This window comes from Acartia tonsa, chromosome 12, assembly GCF_053477335.1.
Source record: "Acartia tonsa isolate MP-2025a chromosome 12, ASM5347733v1, whole genome shotgun sequence".
In the NCBI taxonomy this organism is placed as follows: Eukaryota; Metazoa; Arthropoda; class Copepoda; order Calanoida; family Acartiidae; genus Acartia; species Acartia tonsa.
Genome location: NC_137271.1, coordinates 5074361 through 5096842, shown reverse-complemented (window position 1 = coordinate 5096842; position 22482 = coordinate 5074361). Strand labels below are relative to the sequence as shown.

The window sequence follows — 22482 nt, the reverse complement described above, 5'->3', positions numbered from 1 at the left end:
TTAAGAAGCGTTGATACATTTATGATGAAAATACTCGATTATATATTCTATATCTACATATTTTATTCTTATTTTATACAAAGTAGCTTCGCTACATATAAAATGAAAATTTTAATCCCAATATTATATATTTTAAATCGATAACAAGATCTAATGTAATTGTTTATAACCCCCAACTGTTTTGATATATACATTTTACATATTTATATATATACAAATATATATTAAACATAAAAATGTAGTAAACTTTTACCTAATAATTTAAGGTTCTTCATCAGTCTCTTGGGCGGCTTCTTTTGAAGTATAACGGCATCTTATCGTGGCCTTACAAAGTGCCTCACAGCAACTAAAGGTTCCCAGTTGTTTTTGTTGTCACAAAAAAATAGCCTCTGGCTCTGCCATAATAAAACAATGAACTAACAATAAATATCTAAATTATAATATTATATAGCAATAATTTGACCACCTGCGGAAATGTATTGATGTTTTGTAGGGAGCATCTTGAGAAAAAGGGAAGTAAATAGGGGAGAGTAACTAAAATAGGGTAAAAAGTTTAAGACCTATACGTACTGTACAAAATATAATTAATTGTAAATAAATATTCATATAAATTAATCTAGATGTGTATTTGCCAGTGTTGGATGTATTTATGACATATCATCGAAAAAGTATGGATGTGTAAATGCCAGTGTTGGATGTATTTATGACATATAATTGAAAAAGTATGGATGTGTAAATGCCAGTGTTGGATGTATTTATGGCATGAGAAAAAGTAAGAAAACATTTTGCCAAAAATACATCAACTGTAAATTTGCTGGATGTGTAAGTGCTATAGCCCCCTTTGATGATGTTGTTAAATCACTTAAACATTACTAGCAGCTGTTCCCCTAGAGCAACTGAGGGAAAGGGGAGGAAAGTCGACTATTCACCTTTAATTTTAGTTTTAAATAATTAAGGTAAAAATTTGTAAGGTAGTGTCATTATTTTTAGGGATGATTTCTCTTGAAAGTATGATGGTACCATCCTCCAAAATAATAATAAACCTTTCCTGGACTTATGAGAAGCTACACTGTAATAGAGAACCATATCGGTTTAGCGGCTAGCGAGATCCTTTAATACTCATACACACAGACAACCATCATGTTATTGCAAACTATCAGGGAGTAAGGGAGGGGACAATGGATCAAATATTCAATTTTTAGGAGTCTCAGACTTTGGGTACTGGCTTAAAGGGAATGTGCAAGAATTTAGCAGTTTCTGACTGAGTTTGGGTACTAGCGCATGAAATGCCGCTACTCGTTGTGTTTGTTTTGAGTATTGCAGACGGGGAGAAGGGAGAAGGGAAGTGGGGGCAAGAGAAATAACTACTTGTTGTGTTAGTTTTGAATATAGCAGACGGGGAGAAGGGAGAAGGGAGGTGGGGGCAAGGGAAATCAACAGAATAAAAAGGGGCAGTCATATTCTTGCCCAGCCAGCTAGCAGCTGGCCAGGTACAATAATCTTGTAATATAAAAATCACACCATAAAACCTCAATATATTTCATCAAAAACAAGTTGTGATTTCACTTTACATGGCGCTATAGAAATCTATTTTTTAATTAACAATCCCTTTATAATTTCCTCCAAATTTATTGGATTAATCTGGATTTCATGGCCTTTCTTTGATAACTCTTATATTGAATTAATTGCCCATTGTCCCCTCCCTTACTCCCTGGCAAACTATACCTTCTTTAATTCTAACCCTGTAGAGTTACTTCATTATCTGAGCCTGATAATGTTTGATCAATAAACATGAAGATTTTACACTTTGTTCATTATTGCAGCGCTACTAATGTACATAATTGTCCTTATTAGTAATCTATAGTCACAATATTATTATGTAATGCGATATATTAACTATTAAGTACATTTTATGCAAATTTTAAAGATAAGCCTAATTTGTAGATAAAAAATATAATTTTGGCTTTATTTAACAAGATGTCTATGTATGTGTTTTTATAAAGAGAAGCCTAACTGCTGATTAGATATGTTTCTCCTTTACAGTGAAGCTTTTGTAGGTCAACAGGTGGAGAACCAAATCGGTCCAGTGGTTAGCAAGAATCTTCAGTACAGACAGACACATAAATAGACATCCTTTTACTTTTATATAAGGATTATTCTTTCCATCAAAATTTGGTATGTGATATACTGTTCTTACTCAGTCTGACCTATATTTAACCAACATGCAAGAAGTCTGCAGGTGAAAAGTGGTTTTAATCAAAATTATTATGACTCATGTATGTTTCATGTGAAAACCATAAATTAGGTTATTTTATTGACTAATAGAAAACATTCATTTGTACTTTGGTTTTCCAAGGATTTACAGGGATAAGACAAGGATAAAGGGGTAATTGATGTACATCCCCAATGATGATACACTAAATGTAGTGTAGATTACATTTAGTGGTTGAAACGTTTGGGCACTCAACTTAATGAACTAAAGAATCAGAATTCAGTAATAGTTTCAGTACCAACGAATAAGAAAACTTGGGGACTAGTGTAATAAACAGCCAAAAGTCCCGTCCTATTCTGATGGTTTTAACTAGCATAGCGAAGCATTTCTGTTATCAAGTACTAAAAATATAAGTATGTCCTTAAACATTATCCTGTATTTACGCAGTTTTTAAACAAATTTACTCACAATTTAATTTAAAAACAAGAATTAAATAATTGATTTTGATTTAAATAACTCAAATATTTGAAAAATCTAGTAAAAACTTACACAAAAATCTATTAAATATTAATGTTCAATAAACCATTTAGGTTATTGAGTTGATTTAATTTGGAATAAAAAAACTAAAGCTGTCAATTTGGAATTTAATTTCGAAATCAAATTGATTCTAAGGAAATGAGAGGATATTGGGCTTTAAATTTAACCAGTACCCAATGTATAACCATGTTATCTTAACTTTGGGTACTGTTTTATAATTTTTTTTGGTTCCAAACTTAAAACAAATAATTGCAACATGCAGAAATGTTTCTATAATTAAAACTAAACATTATTATCAAAAGTATTTTACATATAAGGTAAACTTTTAAAAAATTTGTAACAGATTTTTTTCATCAATTTTCTTAAGGGGATATTTTTTTGGTCAAACAATCCCAAAAATAGATAAATACCTGACCGAAACATACATAAAAATTCCCTGTAAATGGCAGTGCCATGTTTTGGAACAAACAGACAAACACATAGACATCATATATCTTTTAAATAAAGAAATTATACTTTTAGAGTTTTGAAACACTTTTCAAGCTGTTCAAATACTATTTTTTTTTATAAATTCATATCTTTTTAACTCTTAACTCTTTTTTTTTATAAAACTTTTACCCCAGGTGTGTATTTTAATTCTAGTTTTTACTGGATTAGGCTTTTATGTCAAACTACTCATATATTTTGTACCTCATATATGAATTGTTATATACAATTTTGGTTGCAGAGCTAATCTACAATTCACCCGTGCCGTGTACAATTGAATTAAGGAATTATATGATATAATTTTGAATTGTCTGGTATTTTGACAATGGACACGCGAGTAGTTAATTTCCAACATGGCTTCGAAACCGATTAATATCCACTGGATTAGAGCCAGTTCTCAGCCATTCTGAAAATCATACAAAGCATCGTATTACACACAATTTTACACGAATATTAAAAATAAAAACCACAAGATTAATACTAGTTTTGTTAGCCCGGGCTTTGGCTCATCGAGACCGGTTGTATTAGTTTCATTATTTTTCATTGTATTTCTACAGAAAGCTGTCTGTAATACGACGTGATAAATAACTATTTCTGAGACTTCACTTCTTTTAGAACATTATTTTAACCATTTTTTTGTATTTATAATTTCTGAAACTATGCATTTTATAAGTTTCAGACGGATTTAAAAGGAAAATTCTAGAAATTTGTTAATTTAAAGTTGTTAAACTCATACTTATACACTTTGTACTTGAGTCTCAATAAAAACGTGAACTTCATGAGAGGGATATTGAAACTTAATATAAAAATTATTTTAAACATCCATTAAACAATAGAGAAGAAAGGGGCTAAATGACTGTATGTCCCCACTCCGTGGACCTTGTGCCGACTTTCAATTGGGTCTTTGAATATCAGCCAATAGTTTCGGTAATATTATCACAGCCAAGTCGCTACAAAATAGAAGAAAGTAATTTGTTAGCAGATGAAAAAGGTTCCCAAACACTGGATCCAGGTATTTGTCTGGGTTATACATCTATACTTAATACATTTATGCTTGCTTTTGTAGTCGTATCTATTGAGATTTCATGCTTATATCATCATGTCTAATCGTCTATAGGAATCACACATAGTTATAAAATCAAATTAATTCTGTCACAAAAAAATTAAAGGCTATTCAATAATTTGGATTCATACACCAACATACCTAAATTAAAGGGAAGTCTTCACTGTAGGCAAAATAGTTTTTTATTCAATTACCATATCTCTGTACGCGAAATATGCCTATTAATTATGTATAAATTTCCTGCCAGTCTAACTGACGACCGCCAAGATTTTTTACCAGGATTTGTACAGTTTTAACATTTAAATATATTTAACTTGCTACAAATCATGCTAATAATAAATGTATAAGTATAGATATATAATCCTAATAACTACCCGGATCCAATGTTGGGGACCTTTTTCGTCTGCTAGCAAATTTCTTTCAGCTCTTTTGTAGTGAAATAGCTGTGTTAATATTTCTAACGCTATTGGTTTATATTCAAAGACCCAATTAAAAGCGGGCAAAGTGTTCACGGGGTGGGGACTTGCATTATTTAACCTCTTTCCTATCTATTGGTAACTTTAATATGTTAGTATTGTATCTTTCATTATTAGAATAACTTTGTAGAATGCTACTAGTAAAGACGTGCTAGGGGGGTGGTGGGATTAATAACTCCTACCTTAATGAATTTACGGGTATAGTCCCTTTCGTAACATCGCACCTTATGGGGCGATTCTTCGTATTTTTCACAGTAGCATTTCTCCTATTTCTAGCCCCTGCAGGGCAATCACCTAACCCAATATAACCTTACCTAACCTAAATTAACCAATAAAAAGCCATTTTAAAACTACGACGAATCGCCCCTTATGGGGCGATGTTACAAAAGGGACTATTCCCGAATTTACTTCAAATCCTATAAAAAAAATCTTTGCACTCTAGCCCATGGTTCAAAGCCATCAATTTAAAAATCGGCTAAATTTTGTACATTTAAAATACCAAAATATTGATTTTTAAACTTTATCCATCTAAAAATTTCCTTTGATCAAATATGATATTGTATATTAACGGTAATGCTTATAAGTACAAATAATATATTTCTAGTAAATTATTATTATCAACCCAACTTTTAACTTAACTTATAATTCATAAATATTTAATTTTTTGGTTTAGGTTGTACTATTTGCTTTAGTCTACCTTTGAAAGTCAAACATTTAACCTTAAACATTTACTTTATTTGTATTTAAAAGCGAAGCTATCTACATATACGCTTTGTCTATCTGTACTTTGGTAATGAAGTGTTCTAATCCCATATAAAGGCATGTTAAAATTGCTCTATCAATTTCAATCTTTGATAGGAATTTTAATTCTTGTTTAAGTAGTAAAGCTAGTCTCATCATGGCATTATGCCTATTTCATGTTGATATAGTAACAGTAAAAAAGTAGTTTATTCCTACCAGCGCCTACGCCCGTAGAGGGCTAGTGGCTTTAAGAAAAAGCATAAAACTATTTTTTCTAGTTGCGATTTATCTTGGTAGGGAGGTGTTACCCTTCCACAAAAGGGTTATATACCTTCCCAGGACCTTGGGTAAAGGAGAACCATATCGGTTCAGCAGCTATGTAAAATCCTTCGGTACACACATAAACAAACACAGATCCTGTTAGTTTAATATAAAGATTATACCTTTTCTAATTATAGGTAGAGAATTATTATAACCGAATAACTCATCTTTAACTTCTAGGGTCAAATGTTCAATTTTTGTTTCTAAGTTATTTTGCATTTTGAATATACAGAAAAACTAGAACATTTATATTCATTAGTAGCACAGCCATAAAAAGCTTAATACTTATTAAATAAAAGATAAAAAAAAAGCTGTTTTAAATCAAAATTTTACCTAAAATAATTATGGTTCGATAGTTTATTTTTACTATTTGGTTTTGTATATAATACAAAGTAGGCCAAAGTCTGTCTGTCCATCAGAATAAAGCTTAAAAAATCATTAACCACTAATTCGATTTGGCTCTACTTGACAGTTCTATTCGTGCAAAATAAATACATAAAGGTAGTGAAGGTAGAGACATACGGAATTACAATAATTATATAGTAGCTTCACTACTGATAAAATTTAAAAAGTCATAGTACAACATTCATAACTGTTTCAAGTTTGTTCTGAATGTACGTTTATCTTTTTACCAGGGTTTTAGGAAGCAGCTTATAGTGCCTAATAAGACATGACGTCATACAATACGAACAACCGATGATAGCCTTTATACATTTCACTATTTGTTAATTTTAATGTTTAATGGCCTATCATTGGTCATTTTTTTAGACATTCTAAGCTGCTTTGGGCATATGATTTGATTTGGCATAGTTTGTCCACTATTTTTAGCAACACTATAAGCTGCTTAGAGTTTTAGTACAAAAAAAAACTGTAAGTACATTATTCCCAAAAATTTGTACATACGTGTGAAATTCAACTTTTAGTTAGAAGTAAATATGGGAGCAGAAAGTATTGTAGATTAATTTTAACGCCATTGACTTCTCCCTCAATACCTGCGCTTTGCCAAATCGTTCTATCATTATATGAGTGAATGTGAAAATTAAGTAGCATGCTTTGGAATCATGCGCCTTGCATAACCCGAAAAATAACGAGAATGATTATTTTCAAAATTATTAAAAAATTCAAAAAAATTTTTTCGATATTTTTAAGAAAGTGTTTTTTTTATCAGCGCAGCTACTCTATTTCCCAAATGATGAAAAACAAAAATATCCCTTCTGTAGTATAAATTATTGGTTGAATTGCTTGACTATAGTATAACAACCACTCAAGTCGAATGCCCCCTCTCTCCATTAACATATTCAGACGTGTTTTGGCTATTTAAAGAGTAGCTATACTACGATAATACTTGTCTGATGTTTCTGCCGCACCATATTTGTATAAATATGTGCATAGCCAAGCAAATGACAAATTCGGACATTTTGTAAGTACTTACAAAAGTAGGTATGTGAATTCACTTGCGCTAATGTATCACATTAGCGATCAACTGAAATAAATTTCCTATTCAAGCCCTAGTTTCCTAAAGTGTACAGCAGATAACCCAATTATTGCAGACCCTATTTTTAGCGACTCCGGTCAAATGGAAAAGCGATTTAATGTATAAACGATTTATACATTATACATTCAAAAATTTTAATTTTTCAAATTTTGATTTTGTTTGAAGCTTTTTTAGCTAGTAGCAAATATTGAGATAGGACGCGGAAGCTACGCACACTTTCGGAAACTAAATTCAGTTCATCACATTAGCAGATTATCAAAATCGCACAAATTTACAAGAGCACAAATTGGATTTATTAGATTTTCATTAATTGGTTCATTAAGTTGAGTGGCCAAAAGTTTCAACCACAATTTGTAATCTACAGAAGGATTAATTATGTGTAGTTTCATTGGGGATGTATATCAATTTATCGGCCATTGTCTTATCTCTCAAGATCGCTGGCGATACCCTCTATTTTTTTTATTTTATAAAATAAACTCGCTCAGTAGCCTAAAATAGTAGCCTAGTAATATGGGAAATAGATACTAATTGTAAATTGTGGGAGTCGATTCTAATCTTTTAAGTTTATACATTGTGGAAATGATTGCACAACTTGTAGTATATATTAATTTCTCCGAATCCGGTGGATAGGAACCGGTTCTCATCCATATGAAAAAAACTATGTCTAGCATCGTATTATATCCAGCTTTCTACGAATATAAAAATGTACGGTCATAAGATTAAAACCAGTTTTTTAGCCCCGAGATGCATTCTATATCCGCGGAAAGCCGTTTATAATACGATGCGAGAAATAACTATTACTTACTACTTCAGCTGACCAAAAATATAATTTATTAGTAAAAAAAACAAGGATGACAACATCCATAAGTAGCGAAGCACAAAAATTGTGGATGGGAATATGTAAAAGTAGATTTAAAGTGTATTTATTAAAATCAAGAATAGATTTATTGGGAAAACACGAAACCATGTTTTATTTTGTATGATGAAGACGGTTAAAGTAAATTACATACTAGATGCACATAACAATGGGAAAAAATATTTTGAAACTGTTTGCTTTAAAATTAGACCAAAAATTCCAAAGATATGGGGAAATATGTCAAACATATAAAAATAGCCCAAAACCTGCTAAAAGGCAGTTTGGCCGCCATTGTTTCTTTTCTTAAAATGCCAGAAATTTAATTTTAATATCTGTAACTGAAATTTTTTTGAAAATTGGACCATAAACACCAAAGATATGGGTAAAAATGTGAAAGATATAAAAATAGCCAAAAACCTGCATAAAGGCAGTCTGACTGTCATTGTTGTTTTTTCAAACGACAGGAAATTTATTTTGATATCTTTAACTGAAAAAATTTCGAAAATCGGACCATAAACACCATAGATATGGGGAAAAATGTGAAAAATATAAAAATAGCCAAAAACCTGCAAAAAGGCAGTCTGACCGTCATTGTTGTTTTCTTCAAATGGCGGGAAATTTAATTTTGATATCTTTAACTGAAAAAATTTCGAAAATCGGACCATAAACACCAAAGATATGGGGAAAATTTGGAAAATATAAAAAATAGCCTAAAACCTGCTAGAAAGCAGTCCGACCGCCATTGGTGTTTAATAGTTAATTGTGCTCCTTGATGATGGGAATGTTGTCAAAAAATTTCAGAATTCTATCTTTTATAGGAGCCGAAAAAATCACATTTCCCCCAATTCATTAATTACGGACAGGCGGACGGATGGACAGACGGACGGACGGACATTGTGAATTATAAAGTAGCTTCGCTACTAAAACGATTATATCTATAGGTTCCTTAGCATTACAAAAGCAAGAAATTAACAGTTGATTAACATAAAAATGTATTTCTTTCTATTTTTTTGTCTGCGGCTTAAGATCTCGTTAACCGATGAACAGACATGCTTTTACGTTGCAGTGAAACTTCCCTCAAGTTACCCAAAATGCCTCTAATTAGGATTAACATTTTAAAAATACAGATGTAAAAAAAACTACTTTACTAAATTATCTTTGTTCTAAGTTGTACTCTTTACTTCATAGTAACATAATATTTTAGTCAAGCCTTTGCCGGCTTTGAGGAAGCACGCAATAATAACTACATTTAATTTTTTTGCAAAGTTTAAAAGAGAAATTTAATGCTAAATTTAATTTTTATATTCTTTAAATGGTATCAACTATTCATAGTTGAATAACCTTAATTAAAACGAAAGAAAAAAATATTTTTCAAACGGTAAATTTTAAAACGTTGGTCTTTAAAACGTTTGGAAACAAAAAAAGGATTCATTATTACTTGGATCTTACACCAGATTATCATGTACACCAATAAAGTGAAACCCTTTTCGTCTGCTAGAAAATTGCTGTCTGTTCTTTTGTAGGGACTTGGCTGTGTTTATATTTCCGACGGTATAAATAAGCTGATTTAAGAGACCCAGTACAAAATCGGAACAGTGTCCCTGCCCTGTAGGCAGGGTTACATATAGCTTATGCCCCCTCTATTCTTTTACTTGAATGCTTAAAAGAAAAATTAAATTTATCTTTTGTTTTCAGACTCAAGAATGTGTTTAGCGCAGCAACGGTCGTCTGCAACCGCTGTCGGTGGAAGTGGCAGCAATCATGGTGGCATTGGGACGTCGCCAGCCGCCGCCGGTAGCGAGACTACAAGGAACCGGGCCCGACGTTGGCGGCATATGATTTGGAATTATGGAAAACAAAGCGTCCATTTGATTCAAAGTAGACAGAAATGGCGCGAAATGATGTTAAACAGGAAAAAAAATTATTAAAAATTGTCTAAATTTGTTCATAAAAAGGCTAAAGTTTTTATTTAAACATGGCTTTCATAACACCTAAAAAAACAAATCCTTTGATTGCACTACTTTTGTGTCAATGTCTAAATAGCTGGAGCCATTTAAACCTCTTCCTTTGATTAAGTTCCCGATATAAATTTAAAGCAAAACTTTTCAATTCTTTTAAACGAGACATCTATTGATAATTTTTGTAACTAAAACAGAGAACGATGGCGCCAGTTCAAGGCTTGGAGTAAAAGAAACATAAACATTGTGAATGCAAGAGTCGACTATATCACATTATGGGTGAGTTTACTATAATCCTTAAAAAAGAGTAATATGATGGAGGGAGAGAAAATTACATTAGAATTATCACATCGTATTATAGATAATAAAATGAAAAATTATGAGATTAAAACCAGTTCTGTTAGCCTCGAGTGCTATACATGATTTTTCAGTTTTGCTACAAACCATGGTTCTAATCCAGTGATCATTAAAGAAAGCGAAATTTCACACAATTATTTTTGTCAGGGATTGATTGGGGAGGGGGGGTGGGGGTCAATGTTCATTAACTTTTTTAAAAATGACTTTTTTATTGCAGGTGCTGAATTTACAACTGAACTTTACTTTCTTCGCGTTGCCCGCCCTGTTTGCCATTTTCTTGGCAATGCTGTCTCCCTACCATGATTTACAGGTACAGTTGCCAGTCAGTTGCCAATTTTATAGTAGCGAAGCCACATTACACCTTTCATGTGTCTGTTTGTATTAAAAATGGCTGTAACTCCCTTTTTTTTTATTGACTGGTTTTCAAAATCTAAATACTTTTTAAAACATATCTAGAGTTTTATTGACATTATCTGTTATTTTCTCTCTAATCTCTCTCTATGGTCCTTTTTCATAACAAATATGGTTTGATCAGAATGTTAGAGGACATTGGCTGTAAATTACACTAGTACTCAAAGTATTATTACCTAGTATCTTATTCCTTGGCTTAAGATTTTTGGGTACTTTTAATAAACCTTAATCCACAGAAGGGGAAACTTTGATTATGATCATTGAGGATGAATATAACTTTTGGGTTTATTGTCTTTTCCTTGGGTTTTATCAACCGAATGATAAAATTTATAAATCAAATTTTTTGTTTAAAATTATTAATTTAGGCATTAAAGTAAAACAGTAGAAGGGAAAGGGGTTAAATAACTGTATGTCTCTACCCTCTAGAACTTGTACTGATTTTTAATTTAGTCTTTGAATATCAGCTAATAGCGTCTTAAATGTTAACACAGCCAAGTCAAAGAGCAGAAAGTAATTTTCTAGTAGACCAAGAAAGGTCCCCAAACACTGTATCCAGATGGTTGTCTGGGGTTTACATCTATATTTAATACATTTGTTGTTTAGGCCTGTTTCTGTGGATTTGTACTGGTGCTTTTATTCTCCGGTTTGGTTCTAACTAAACAAGGAGTCCTAGATCTTTCTCTGGGATCTCATTTTAGGTAAATACATATTAATTGTCACGTGTCTTACATAGCAGAAGTAGTTAAAACTTAGTTTATTATTCCTAACTGAACAAGGTGTTCTAGATCTTTCTCTGGGATCCCATTTTAGGTAAATTTATGTTATCTCTTTTCTCACGCCTCTGTAGTAGGTAATACTTGGTTTATTATTCCTAGCTAAATAAGAAGATATAGATCTTTCTCTGGGTTCTTATTTTAGGTAAATTTATCTCTTTTCTCACGCCTTTGACATAGCAGCAGTGGGTAATACATGGTTTATTATTCTTAACTAAACAAAGAGTTCTAGATCTTTCTCTTGGTTCTCATTGTAGGTAAATACATATTAACTTTCACCTGTCTGATTTATCTTAACTGTCATGCAGCTGACATAGCAGCAGTAGATACCAAAGGTTACTGCAATTCTCCTAACATAGCAGTAGTTAATAACAATTTTGGATCTAGGCATTTATCTCTAATGTTCATTGTCATGCATTTAACATAGCAGAAGTGGGTACAAATTCTTATCCTTCATCAATAAACATGAAATTTTGGACACTTGACCCTTTGATTAAATAACCTTTGTTAGATAGTCGTATCATAATTTGATAATCAATTGCACTTGTTTCCTGATCAATGAATTTCCATTTTTAATGTCATTCGCCTGACATAGTATCTTGTAATGAACATTTATATTTTAGTGTGCATAGGCTGTTTGAAAAACGAGAGACAGTTGAGTTTGGTTCAGGTATGATAATTGTTGCTTATTGTATCGTATTTCCGCGGATAGTAAAATAAAAAATTATAAAATTTATTTTAGTTTTGTTGGCACTGAGGGGCCGAAGGCCTAATCCAACAAAATTTGTATAAAATCTGTGATTTGAATTTTCTTATTCGTGAAAAGATGTCTTTTCGATACATGATTTTTCAGTATTACTCAAAGCTGATTCTAATCCAGCGGATATAAATCGGTTTCGAAGCAATACTGGAAAAAAAAGTAGCGCAGTGCTACTGTATAACAGAGGTTTGTCTGTCGGTATGTCCTTAATAGTCTAAATCTAAAATCTAATTGTATAACCATAAACTTTTTGGGTCCTTTGGTCTATACATCCTTATAAAGTACTTTCTTTAAAAGATTTCTAGATATTATAATTTTCTATCATACCGTTCTCTAAAACAAAATTTCCACCTATCTTTTTTATTTCCCCTGAACAATGTTTGCTCTATAACTCACTTTGTCGTTTTGTCCATATATTATTATATAAGCTTTGTTATTATACATATATGCTGTCATCCTATATTTAGACAATAAAATTTGTATTTTAGGAAGAGATAATTTTAGATTAAATTTGAGTATTTTTTAACCAAGCAATATTTTGATATTTTATGAAAATTTGACAAATTTAGAATTATCAAAATATATTTTTAGCAGCGAAGCTACTCTGACATAAAAGACGTCTGTTCGTCTGTGGTATAAATTTTAGAAAGACTGAGATCCTTTTATAGATTTAATTTTCTTGAATATCTATGTACATTTGCTTAATATGGCTGAATATTTGGAACAAAAATGTTATTAACTGTTTTGATCTATAGTGTTTTTGTTTTTAATATTTAAGTATATTTTAAAGTAAATAATAAAATATATATATTTTTATATTTTTAGATTTTTCTGGTGTTTCGTTGTCCGTACAAATGAAGACTTATAAGGTAAAAATTATCATTATTTGTAGTTTTAATACTTTTATTAAATTTTTTATTAATATTTAAGATATTTAGGTTAGGTTTAGAAAGAACCACTAGTTTGTAACTAAATATAAGGGTTAGGACAGCAATTTAGGTTGCTAAAATGGATATCACATGGATGGTCAGTTCTTTCATCCAGTAGGAGGGGAGGGTCTGGGATTGGGGGGTGGGGGGTATTTTAGCAGCTACTGGTTGTACTTTGTTACAATAAATGATAATTTGGTGTGAGACCCCCCATCCACCCCCTTCACCCCATCCCTTTTCCTTCTCCTGTATAAACGAATGGATCAATAAATGAGGTCCATATTAACAAGCTAAATTTACGTAAAATTTTCTTCTGTATATCCTTTATCCATTATAACATGATTGTTTTATATCCCAGATGTTGCCCCTGAACACCGTATCTCGTGCCTGGGGCTACCTTGCGGATCTGGAGCTACCTGGTCCCCTCAAATACCTGTCCATCTGGCTTTTCTCAACGCTTATGAAATGCAATAGGTTAGTTTTTTTTCTAGTAGTTTCCTTAAAATGGCATTTGGGCTTTATGAGAAAAGTGTAGATAATTTGTTATTGTAAATAGGGGATTAAGAATAAATAGGGGAGGGGATTATCAGTGCTCAACCGGCCACTTGTGGGAAAGTACTAACTATATTTTTATTTACTCAGAGAAGAAGCGGAGTTTGAGTGTTTAACTCAGTACAGAACTATCAGCCAGTTTTTCAGGTATTAAACGAAATCGATTCTTATCCGGTGCATTAGAACCGGTTCTCAACCATATTGAAAAGACTTCTCCAGTATGGAGTAAAAAGAGTCCCCTCGGGGCTTATGGTTTTATTCTATAAATTTTCATTTTAATATCAACATAATTGTAATCACGTATATTCTATATCCATTAATGAATATTATTTAATTTCAGGAGAAAATTGAAGCCAGGAGTCCGTCCTATTTGTCCAGAAAGTAGCATAGGTAACAAAATCATTAATTTGATATTTCAGCGGTTTATAACACAATATTAATTAGATATATCGGTGATTTCCTTTAAAGTGCCTAAAATAATAATCAAAAAAGTATCCCCCCCCCCCTTATTTTGAAATAAATTGAAAATATGGGAAGGAGTAGTTTATAGTTGGAATGTTCATTAGGTCAGGTTAGATTAGGTTGGGAATTGGGTACAGTAGCCCTGCAGATGCCCCATTATATTATTTTATTTCAAGATGGACAGGGGGGGGGGGATGCTGCTTGATGAACACTTAAAAGGAAGGCACAAATCATTTTTAAAATCTATTTAAATCTAAGCTACAACCAAACTATTTTTTGCACACATTATGATTTTCTGATTGTCTGTATAATTTTAGTAAGTCCAGCAGATGGCAAGTTGACCCATGTTGGGCCAGTGGAAGGTCATCTACTTGAACAAGTCAAGGGAATCAGGTACGGATATAGCTAAGCTTGCTAGGTTTAGTTTCCCAATGCTAATCATGATTTCTGTGCTTTTAACAATAAATTAAATTTTCTGTATCTGATACTAAGTACTAAGTACTAAGTCTTTTTTTCTAAAGTTAATGATCTCGAAAAATACTGGTCCGAGAATTGGCTGTACTTTTCAGGGAAGTTTTATAAATGTCATGGATTGATTTTAGCGCATTAAAACTAAAAACTCGCTTTATGACTCCAAAACTATAAGTAGTACAGAAATAACACTTACCAGTTAGAAAACTAGAACTAGAAAGCTTTCCAAAGCATAAAAAAGTTAAGAAGTTTTGCTCTTTCCTTCCTTTATTGCATGGTTAAATAAGACATTGATCTTTTTATACGGATATATATATGTGTGTGTGTGTGTTTGTTTATGAGAGATTAGAAATTGAAAATTGCATAAATTAACTTCCAACTCATTCTTTACATATTGAACTTTATACTCATTTCTGGACTTTAAACCAATGACGACTGTAAATTATAAATAAACTAGGAAAATTTCATCATTTCTTTGTCTTAGCAACATTGTCTTATGCAAATTAAGATAAGACTAACTGACCAACTGTTATAATGCACACCTGCTTATCTTATTACATGAACATTTATGTAACTCATTCATTTTTACATCCTGTTAATCTTAAAGCACCGTGTTGACATTAAATTAAAAGAAGAGAGGGTGCACGGGAGTTTTTGTATTTGGTCTTTGAAATCAGCTTATAGAGTCGAAAATTAAAACACAAAAGAAAAAAGGCAATTTGCTAGCAGACAAAAAGGATCTACGCCATTTGTTATGTAGTTGTCTGGATTATACATCTATACCTATACTTCTATTCTGTTGTTTTCCTACTGAAACACATCATATTAATAAAATATCCAACATAGTCAAAAGTATAGCGATGCATGTCTGTTTATATCCTATCCATCCGTCTATATAAGATCTCTATAGCTACATTGGGCTCTACTTTTCAGGATATTTACCCACTTGTCCTTGGATAGGTTAAGTCAATTTTCCTATCAGTTGAATAATATTTTTTATTTTGTAGGTATTCATTTGAAACCTTCCTGGGACCCATTAGCTATCATCAAACAGCCGCCATTGAAGATGAAAAAGATACCAAACAAATCTTAAATAACTCAAATTACGCGACAAAGTACGATGAATGCAGGGAAATCTCCAAATGCGCGCCAGAATATGAAGCGTCATATGAATTTGCCTGCAAGGAAATTTTAGAATGCGCGCCAGGATTTAAAGCAACCTATGACGATGCCTGCACAGAAATCTCAAAATTCGCGCCAGATTATGAAGCAACCTTTGATCATTCCTGCAAGGAAATCTCAGAATACGCGCCAGATTGTGAGGCGTCCTTTAAGCATGCGTGCACAGAAATGGCTCCATGTTGGGGCGACATGGAACACGAACATCATCTTTTTGCTGAGGATTTTGACGAAACTGATGGTTGTAAAGAAATTCTTGAAGAGAATGGTATGAAAGATATGTATAAGACTGAGGAAACGGCTGTGGATCAATGTCTCCTGTACAGTGGCGCCTCTCGGCACAAAAATGGTAAGAAAATTACAATTTCTGGTTTCATGGCAGCGTAGCTACTTTGCAATTTGCTCTATAAGTTGGTAAAATTGTATCTTTCTTCTCGATCCTTTAAACAATTATGTCAGTTCTCGCATCAGCTCAAGAATCATTTCTTTCCTAATATTATAGATATACATACATATTTCAAAATTAAATTTAAAAAGCCTAACAATTTCATTTATATCTAGATATGGCTAAGCAACATTTACTCGTAGGATAGCCTAGAAATTTTATTAAGATTTGGTTCATTATTAACACATTTTTACATGATTTTATTCATTGTTTGGTAGTTTCATAACCTGTTATGGCCGTTACATAAGCTTAAAAGCAAAAATTTATCCTAGTTAAACTTTCTAGCTTAAACCTTTTGTGTTTTTTAGCACAATGTGGAATAATGTCTGAAGAAATAAGCACACTCATGGAGATGGCTGAATCTTGTCAAATTCTTGAAAAATCAGGTAAACAATTGTATTTCAGTAACATGTAGAAAAAAAGAGTAGCAACCCCATTCGAATAAAAGAGTTAGAATAAGAAAAGAACATAAGCCACTAATCTTTATATGAGGTAACAGGATCTGTGTCTGTCTGTACCAAAGGATCTCGCTAACCACTCAACCGACAGTGTAGCTTATGATAGTTTATGTGAAGGTTTATAGGTATTTTATTTGCTATTTGCAAGATAAAACTTCTTTCCAAGGGCTTCAATTTTCAATTATTCTTAAGAATGGATAATGATATATTATTACTTGGATCTTATACTAGATTTTAATGTCCTCTGGTAAAGTGAAACTTGCAGCGGACTAAAATAATGATACCCCATCTCCTCCCCTATTAAAGGATGAACAAACTGACCAATACACGTGTTCCATGTTAGCAACCAAAATTAAGACAACTTTTTTGTCAAAATGTCCATATATATTCTAAATCCATTATGAAATCTTATTATTATTTTAGGAGATACAGCTCTATTTCAAGCAGTTATATATCTGAGTCCCTCCGACTACCACAGATTTCATTCACCTACAGGTAAATATAAATTTTTCTGCATAGAATCTACTCTACTATCTTTATTGGACGGGCTATAAATTATACTTGTACCCAAAGTTTTATAAGCACTTTCTCACATTCATTGGTTTCAAAACCTTGGGTACTTTTATTAGATCTTGATTGGTTATTTCAAACTAGTAATTTCAAAACTTCTCGACAAAGATAGTTGAATTAAGTATAACAACAATAAATATATAAAGTCTAGATGCCCATTCCCTTCACTACACCAATAGGAACATATTTTACGAACAATCCGGCCACATTATTGGATGTAAAGTTTACACGTTTGAGTTGGAAAGTTTATTGTGCATTTTTGGCCAACCTAGAGGAAGCAGCTTATTTTGCCTAATAAAAAAATATAAAAATAGGCCAGTATATATTTTACTATTGGTCAATTAAAATGTGTATTTGCCTATCATTGGTCATTTGCATTGTATGTCGTCATTTTTTATTTGGAATAGGCACTATATGCTACTTCATCTAAATAGGTTAATAAATCTGTTTTTTTTTATGATTGATTCATAATCTAGGGTGATAAATCTATTAAAACACCAATTTTATTTTGCAGAAAGCTATATATTATTACTTAAACCGAAACTAAACTATGTTAAACCAGATTTTAAGTACTCTGATAAAGTGATGCCCGCAGTATCTAAAATAACGATACTCCCCATCGAATTTACCAAAACATGAGGTCCATATCATCAATTTTTCCCTGTCAATATATCCACGTATATCCTATATCCATTTATTTTGTAGATTGGGTTGTGACAGAAAGACGACATTTCCCCGGGAAGCTGTACAGTGTTTCACCATCTGTTGTCAAGAAAATGCCAGGTAACAACGCAAGCATGGTTAGGACCCCGCAGGGTTAGAGCCTCCTGGATTAGACCTGAAACTTTTTATAGTGCCTATAATAATAACGTCATATTGGCCTACAATTGGATAATTAAAATGTATACTGGCCTGCCATTAATATTTTAGTGTGTGTATTGGCCTATCATTGGTCATTTTTTATAGATACTAAAAAGGTCTTCTTAGACCTAACCCTTTGTAAGATCTTAAAGGAAACCAAATTGAAAAAGGCAGATAAACATCCTTACTCATACATCCTTAGAGAGAATGAAAGAAATTATGACACAATCATTTCCAGTAGCATGGTTTTCTTTAAAGCTTAAGATCTCGGAAAATACGTCTTTTGGCGGATTTAGGCTATTTTACTAACCTCCCCTGCCCTGGAAGCTAGGAACGAACCGACTAGTAGTTAAAGGTGAAGAAGCTTTAATCTTAGATATTTTCAGGTCATTAAAGTAAAAAAATAGAGGGGGCACAAGCTATATGTGGGATGGGGACTCTGTGCGGACCTTTAATAGTGTCTTTTAATATCAGCCAAAAGGTGAACATCTAAACTTATACATTTATTTTCAGGTCTATTCCACACAAATGAGCGGGTGGTCCTGTTGGGCCGCTGGCAGTATGGCTTCTTCTCCATGTCAGCTGTCGGGGCCACCAATGTCGGGTCTATCTGCATCAATTTCGACCAGGAGTTGTCCACTAACACAACAAATAAGACAGGTAGATATCTCAGGGAGATTAAGTTAACATCTTATAGTGCTTAGTAAAAAATGATAGGCCAGTATACATTTTAACTGACAAATGATAAAATATATTGTACATTTTTAATTAGGCACTATAAGCTGCTTCTTTGATCATGATGGGCGATAAATTGTGGTACAAAACTTCCATTAATTCAAATATTAGTACAAAGCTTGGACACTTTGTGCAATCAAAAATTTGATTGAAAGTCCCCAAAGTTTTTTTTAGCAAAGAATGAGATGATCGACGTATTCATTGGCAGCCAATTAAATTTACAGTCCAAGTTCGCTTCGTTCAATTACAAAACATTAAAAATAACGAATCCAAAAAAATTACTATTCGTATCTTTTTAGGTTATGCAAGTAGAGTATTTGAGAACGGCGTGCGCTTGAGTAAGGGAGAGGAGGTGGGATATTTCAACTTCGGGTCCACCATTGTTCTAGTGTTCCAGGCTCCAGCAACTTTCCAGCATATGCATCAGTCCAACCAAAGGGTCAAAGTTGGCGAGGGATTATAAACGTTCCTGGCTCCAGCAACCTTCCTCCAATACATTCATCAGTCCAACCAATCTGTTAAAGTTCCTGGCTCCAGCAGCAACCTTCCTCCAATACATTTATCAGTCCAACCAATCTGTTAAAGTTCCTGGCTCCAGCAACCAGCTGACCAACAAAAGAGTCAAAGTTGGCGAGGGGTTATATATGTTCCAGGATCCAGCATTTTTACTCCAAAACAACCACCAGTCCAACCTTAGGTTCTAAGTTGGCGAGGGGTTATTAATGTTCGAGGATCCAGCATTCTTACTCCAAAACAACCATCAGTCCAACCTTAGGTTCTAAGTTGGCGAAGGATTATAAATGTTCCTGGCTCCAGCAACCTTCCTCCAATACATTCATTAGTCCAACCAATGCAATGGGTCAACGTTCCTGGCTCCAGCAACCATCAGTCCAACCAAAGAGTCAAAGTTGGCGAGGGGTTATAAATGTTCCAGGATCCAGCATTCTTACTCCAAAACAACCATTAGTCCGACCTTAGGTTCTAAGTTGGCGAGGGATTATAAATGTTCCTGGCTCCAGCAACCTTCCTCCAATACATTCATCAGTCCAACCAATCTGTTAAAGTTCCTGGCTCCAGCAATCAGCTGACCAACCAAAGAGTCAAAGTTGGAGAGGAGTTATAAATGCTTCTGGCTCCAGCTACCTTCAACTTCAACCATCAGTCCAACCAAAGGGTCAAAGTTGGCGAGGGGTTATAAATGTTCCTGCTCCAGCAACCTTCCTCCAATACATTCATTAGTCCAGCCAATGGGTCAAAGTTCCTGGCTCCAAATCATCAGTCAACCAAAGAGTCAAAGTTGGCAAGGGGTACTAATTCTTGTTTTGCCGGGAAGCTTTGTTTGGAGAAATGCTGTAAGCAAATGTTTCAAGATCATAAATTTTAACCCAAAGCATTTATTTAATTTACTAAAACTGCAAAAAAAAATACTCGAAATTAAAGATACGTGAACTACTTATTAAAAAATTCATGCTGTTTGTCAAACCAAAGACATTAAAAATGGTATTTTAATTGTATCCCAAAAGTGTAAAGAAATGTATACTGGTAGAAAAACATCTGCGCAAAAAAAAATATATTTATTTTTTCTACCTTTATATATTTCTTTTATTAAACCTAACCTTAAAATAGAAGCAAAGATATTTAAGAAAAGTTAGTAATTTCAAATTAAAATTAAATTAACTTTAATTAAAATATCTTTGAAATAGAAAGATATTTTAACTTGTAGAGTTAAAATAAAAGTCATTACATTGAGTCAATGTGAAAAAATCAAAATCCCTCCAAAAAAAACTTTTAAAATCAAAATATTCCATTTTACCAAAGAAATGTACAAAAATAATCAACTTTTTTACCCATTTTCTTACCCCATTTTACATAGTTGGTATTACAGGGGCGTCCAAGCTTTTTTTTTGGGGGGGGGTAAAAATTTTTTGGGGGGGGGGTAATTCGTGTTTGGGAGGGGTAAAATGGCGCGCGAAGCGCGCCGAAATTTTTTTTTACCCCCCCCCAAAATTTTTACCCCGGGGGTAAAATTTGATTGGGGGGGGTAATTACCCCCCCTAAAGTCTGTTGGGGGGGGTAAATACTCCCCCCAAATCTGTTGGGGGGGGGGTAATTACCCCCCCAAACTAATTTACCCCGGGGGTAAAATTTTTGGGGGGGGTAATTTAATTATGTAAAAAAAGCACCTACCTAAAAGTACTATCCTATAACGTACATAAAGTAGTAAGTAAGGTTTATTTGACTATAGCTTCAGATTTCATTACTTTTAATACTGAGTTCTCCTTTTTAGGAAAGCTTCACATAGATCCCATGATGGTTCCACACTATTATAGGTCAATGCTTTGAGTGGTTTTAGGCTATTTTTCTCCTCCCTTTTTACCCTTTAGAAAACACGAGTTCTTAGATGCTAAGGGCGCCACTACTATTCAAATATATAGTAATATCTCATTCTTTAGAACATAAAAATACAATAATTAACTCACTAACCAATGAACCAATATGATTATACTTTAAAGTGAAGCGTCTTACAGGTCCTGGTAAGTTTTATAACTAGTTTTGAGACACCCTGACATCCTCCCAAAAGAAATCGCCCATAGAAATTCTTTTTCATTATTTAATGAAATATTTAATTTAGTTAGGTATCTATTTTATGGAATCTTCAGTGCTTTACAATTACATCATAGATCCCTCCCCCCAAAAAAAAATTTTCAGTAAAATTTTTTTTTTAAGAACATTCAATTTGGGGGGGGTAAATACCCCCCCAAAATTTTTTTTAAAGAACATTTATTTTGGGGGGGGTAATTACCCCCCCCAAAAATGGTTGGGGGTGTCTACGGCACCCCCAAGATAGGGGTAATTTTTTTTTGGGGGGGGTATTGTTCAAAAAATGTTGGGGGTGCCAAATGGCCCATTACCCCCCCCCCTTGGACGCCTATGGTTGGTAATACCTTAAACTAAGGTATTATTTAGTAAATAAAAAGCCTAAAAAAGACATTTTTTAATCAACCCTTTTTGTCAAATTTTGTAATTTCTTAAAAGACAGAAATTTTAGATAGGTTACTAAATGATAAAAAAAATAGATTAGTAGGTGCTAAAACTAACGAGGCCAATATTTGGCTTATAAAAACTGCATTAAGTTAAACAATATTCCATTAATTTATTTTGTTAAGATACATAAATGGATTATTGTGAATTAGGAGAGCTTATGTTAATGTACTTTTAACTTTTGTGGGTAACAGTACTATTCATTTTACAATTTTTTGGTAAATAAATTTTGAGAATAGTTTCTTTTTCATAATGTTCTTTATTAAAACCTTACTTTAAGCTCATCTAATACACAGTAATCAGTTCTTCTATCAAACTATTTAAATTTCTTA

At 32.8% G+C, this 22482-nt stretch overlaps 1 protein-coding gene across 1 annotated transcript; it reads left to right on the top strand.

Moving 5' to 3' along the window:
- The first annotated feature begins 9857 nt into the window (after nt 1-9857).
- Nucleotides 9858-20336, top strand: LOC145334109 (uncharacterized). Its single transcript, XM_080179398.1, has 16 exons — nt 9858-10099; nt 10343-10424; nt 10720-10812; nt 11517-11611; nt 12310-12356; nt 13272-13315; nt 13734-13849; nt 14018-14074; nt 14268-14317; nt 14707-14782; nt 15868-16388; nt 16793-16870; nt 17366-17437; nt 18218-18295; nt 18887-19033; nt 19408-20336. Exons 1-16 carry the CDS (start codon nt 9891-9893, stop codon nt 19569-19571), a joined length of 1929 nt encoding a protein of 642 aa, XP_080035524.1. The 5' UTR covers nt 9858-9890; the 3' UTR covers nt 19572-20336.
- Nucleotides 20337-22482: the final 2146 nt, after the last annotated feature.

What these genes read in the sequence shown, in the direction of transcription:
- LOC145334109 (XM_080179398.1), top strand. Translation starts at nt 9,891, where the DNA reads ATGTGTTTAGCGCAGCAACGGTCGTCTGCAACCGCTGTCGGTGGAAGT. An exon ending in ACGCTTATGAAATGCAATAG is followed by an intron (nt 13,850 to 14,017) that starts GTTAGTTTTTTT and finishes TTATTTACTCAG; the next exon opens with AGAAGAAGCGGAGTTTGAGT. An exon ending in TAACACAACAAATAAGACAG is followed by an intron (nt 19,034 to 19,407) that starts GTAGATATCTCA and finishes GTATCTTTTTAG; the next exon opens with GTTATGCAAGTAGAGTATTT.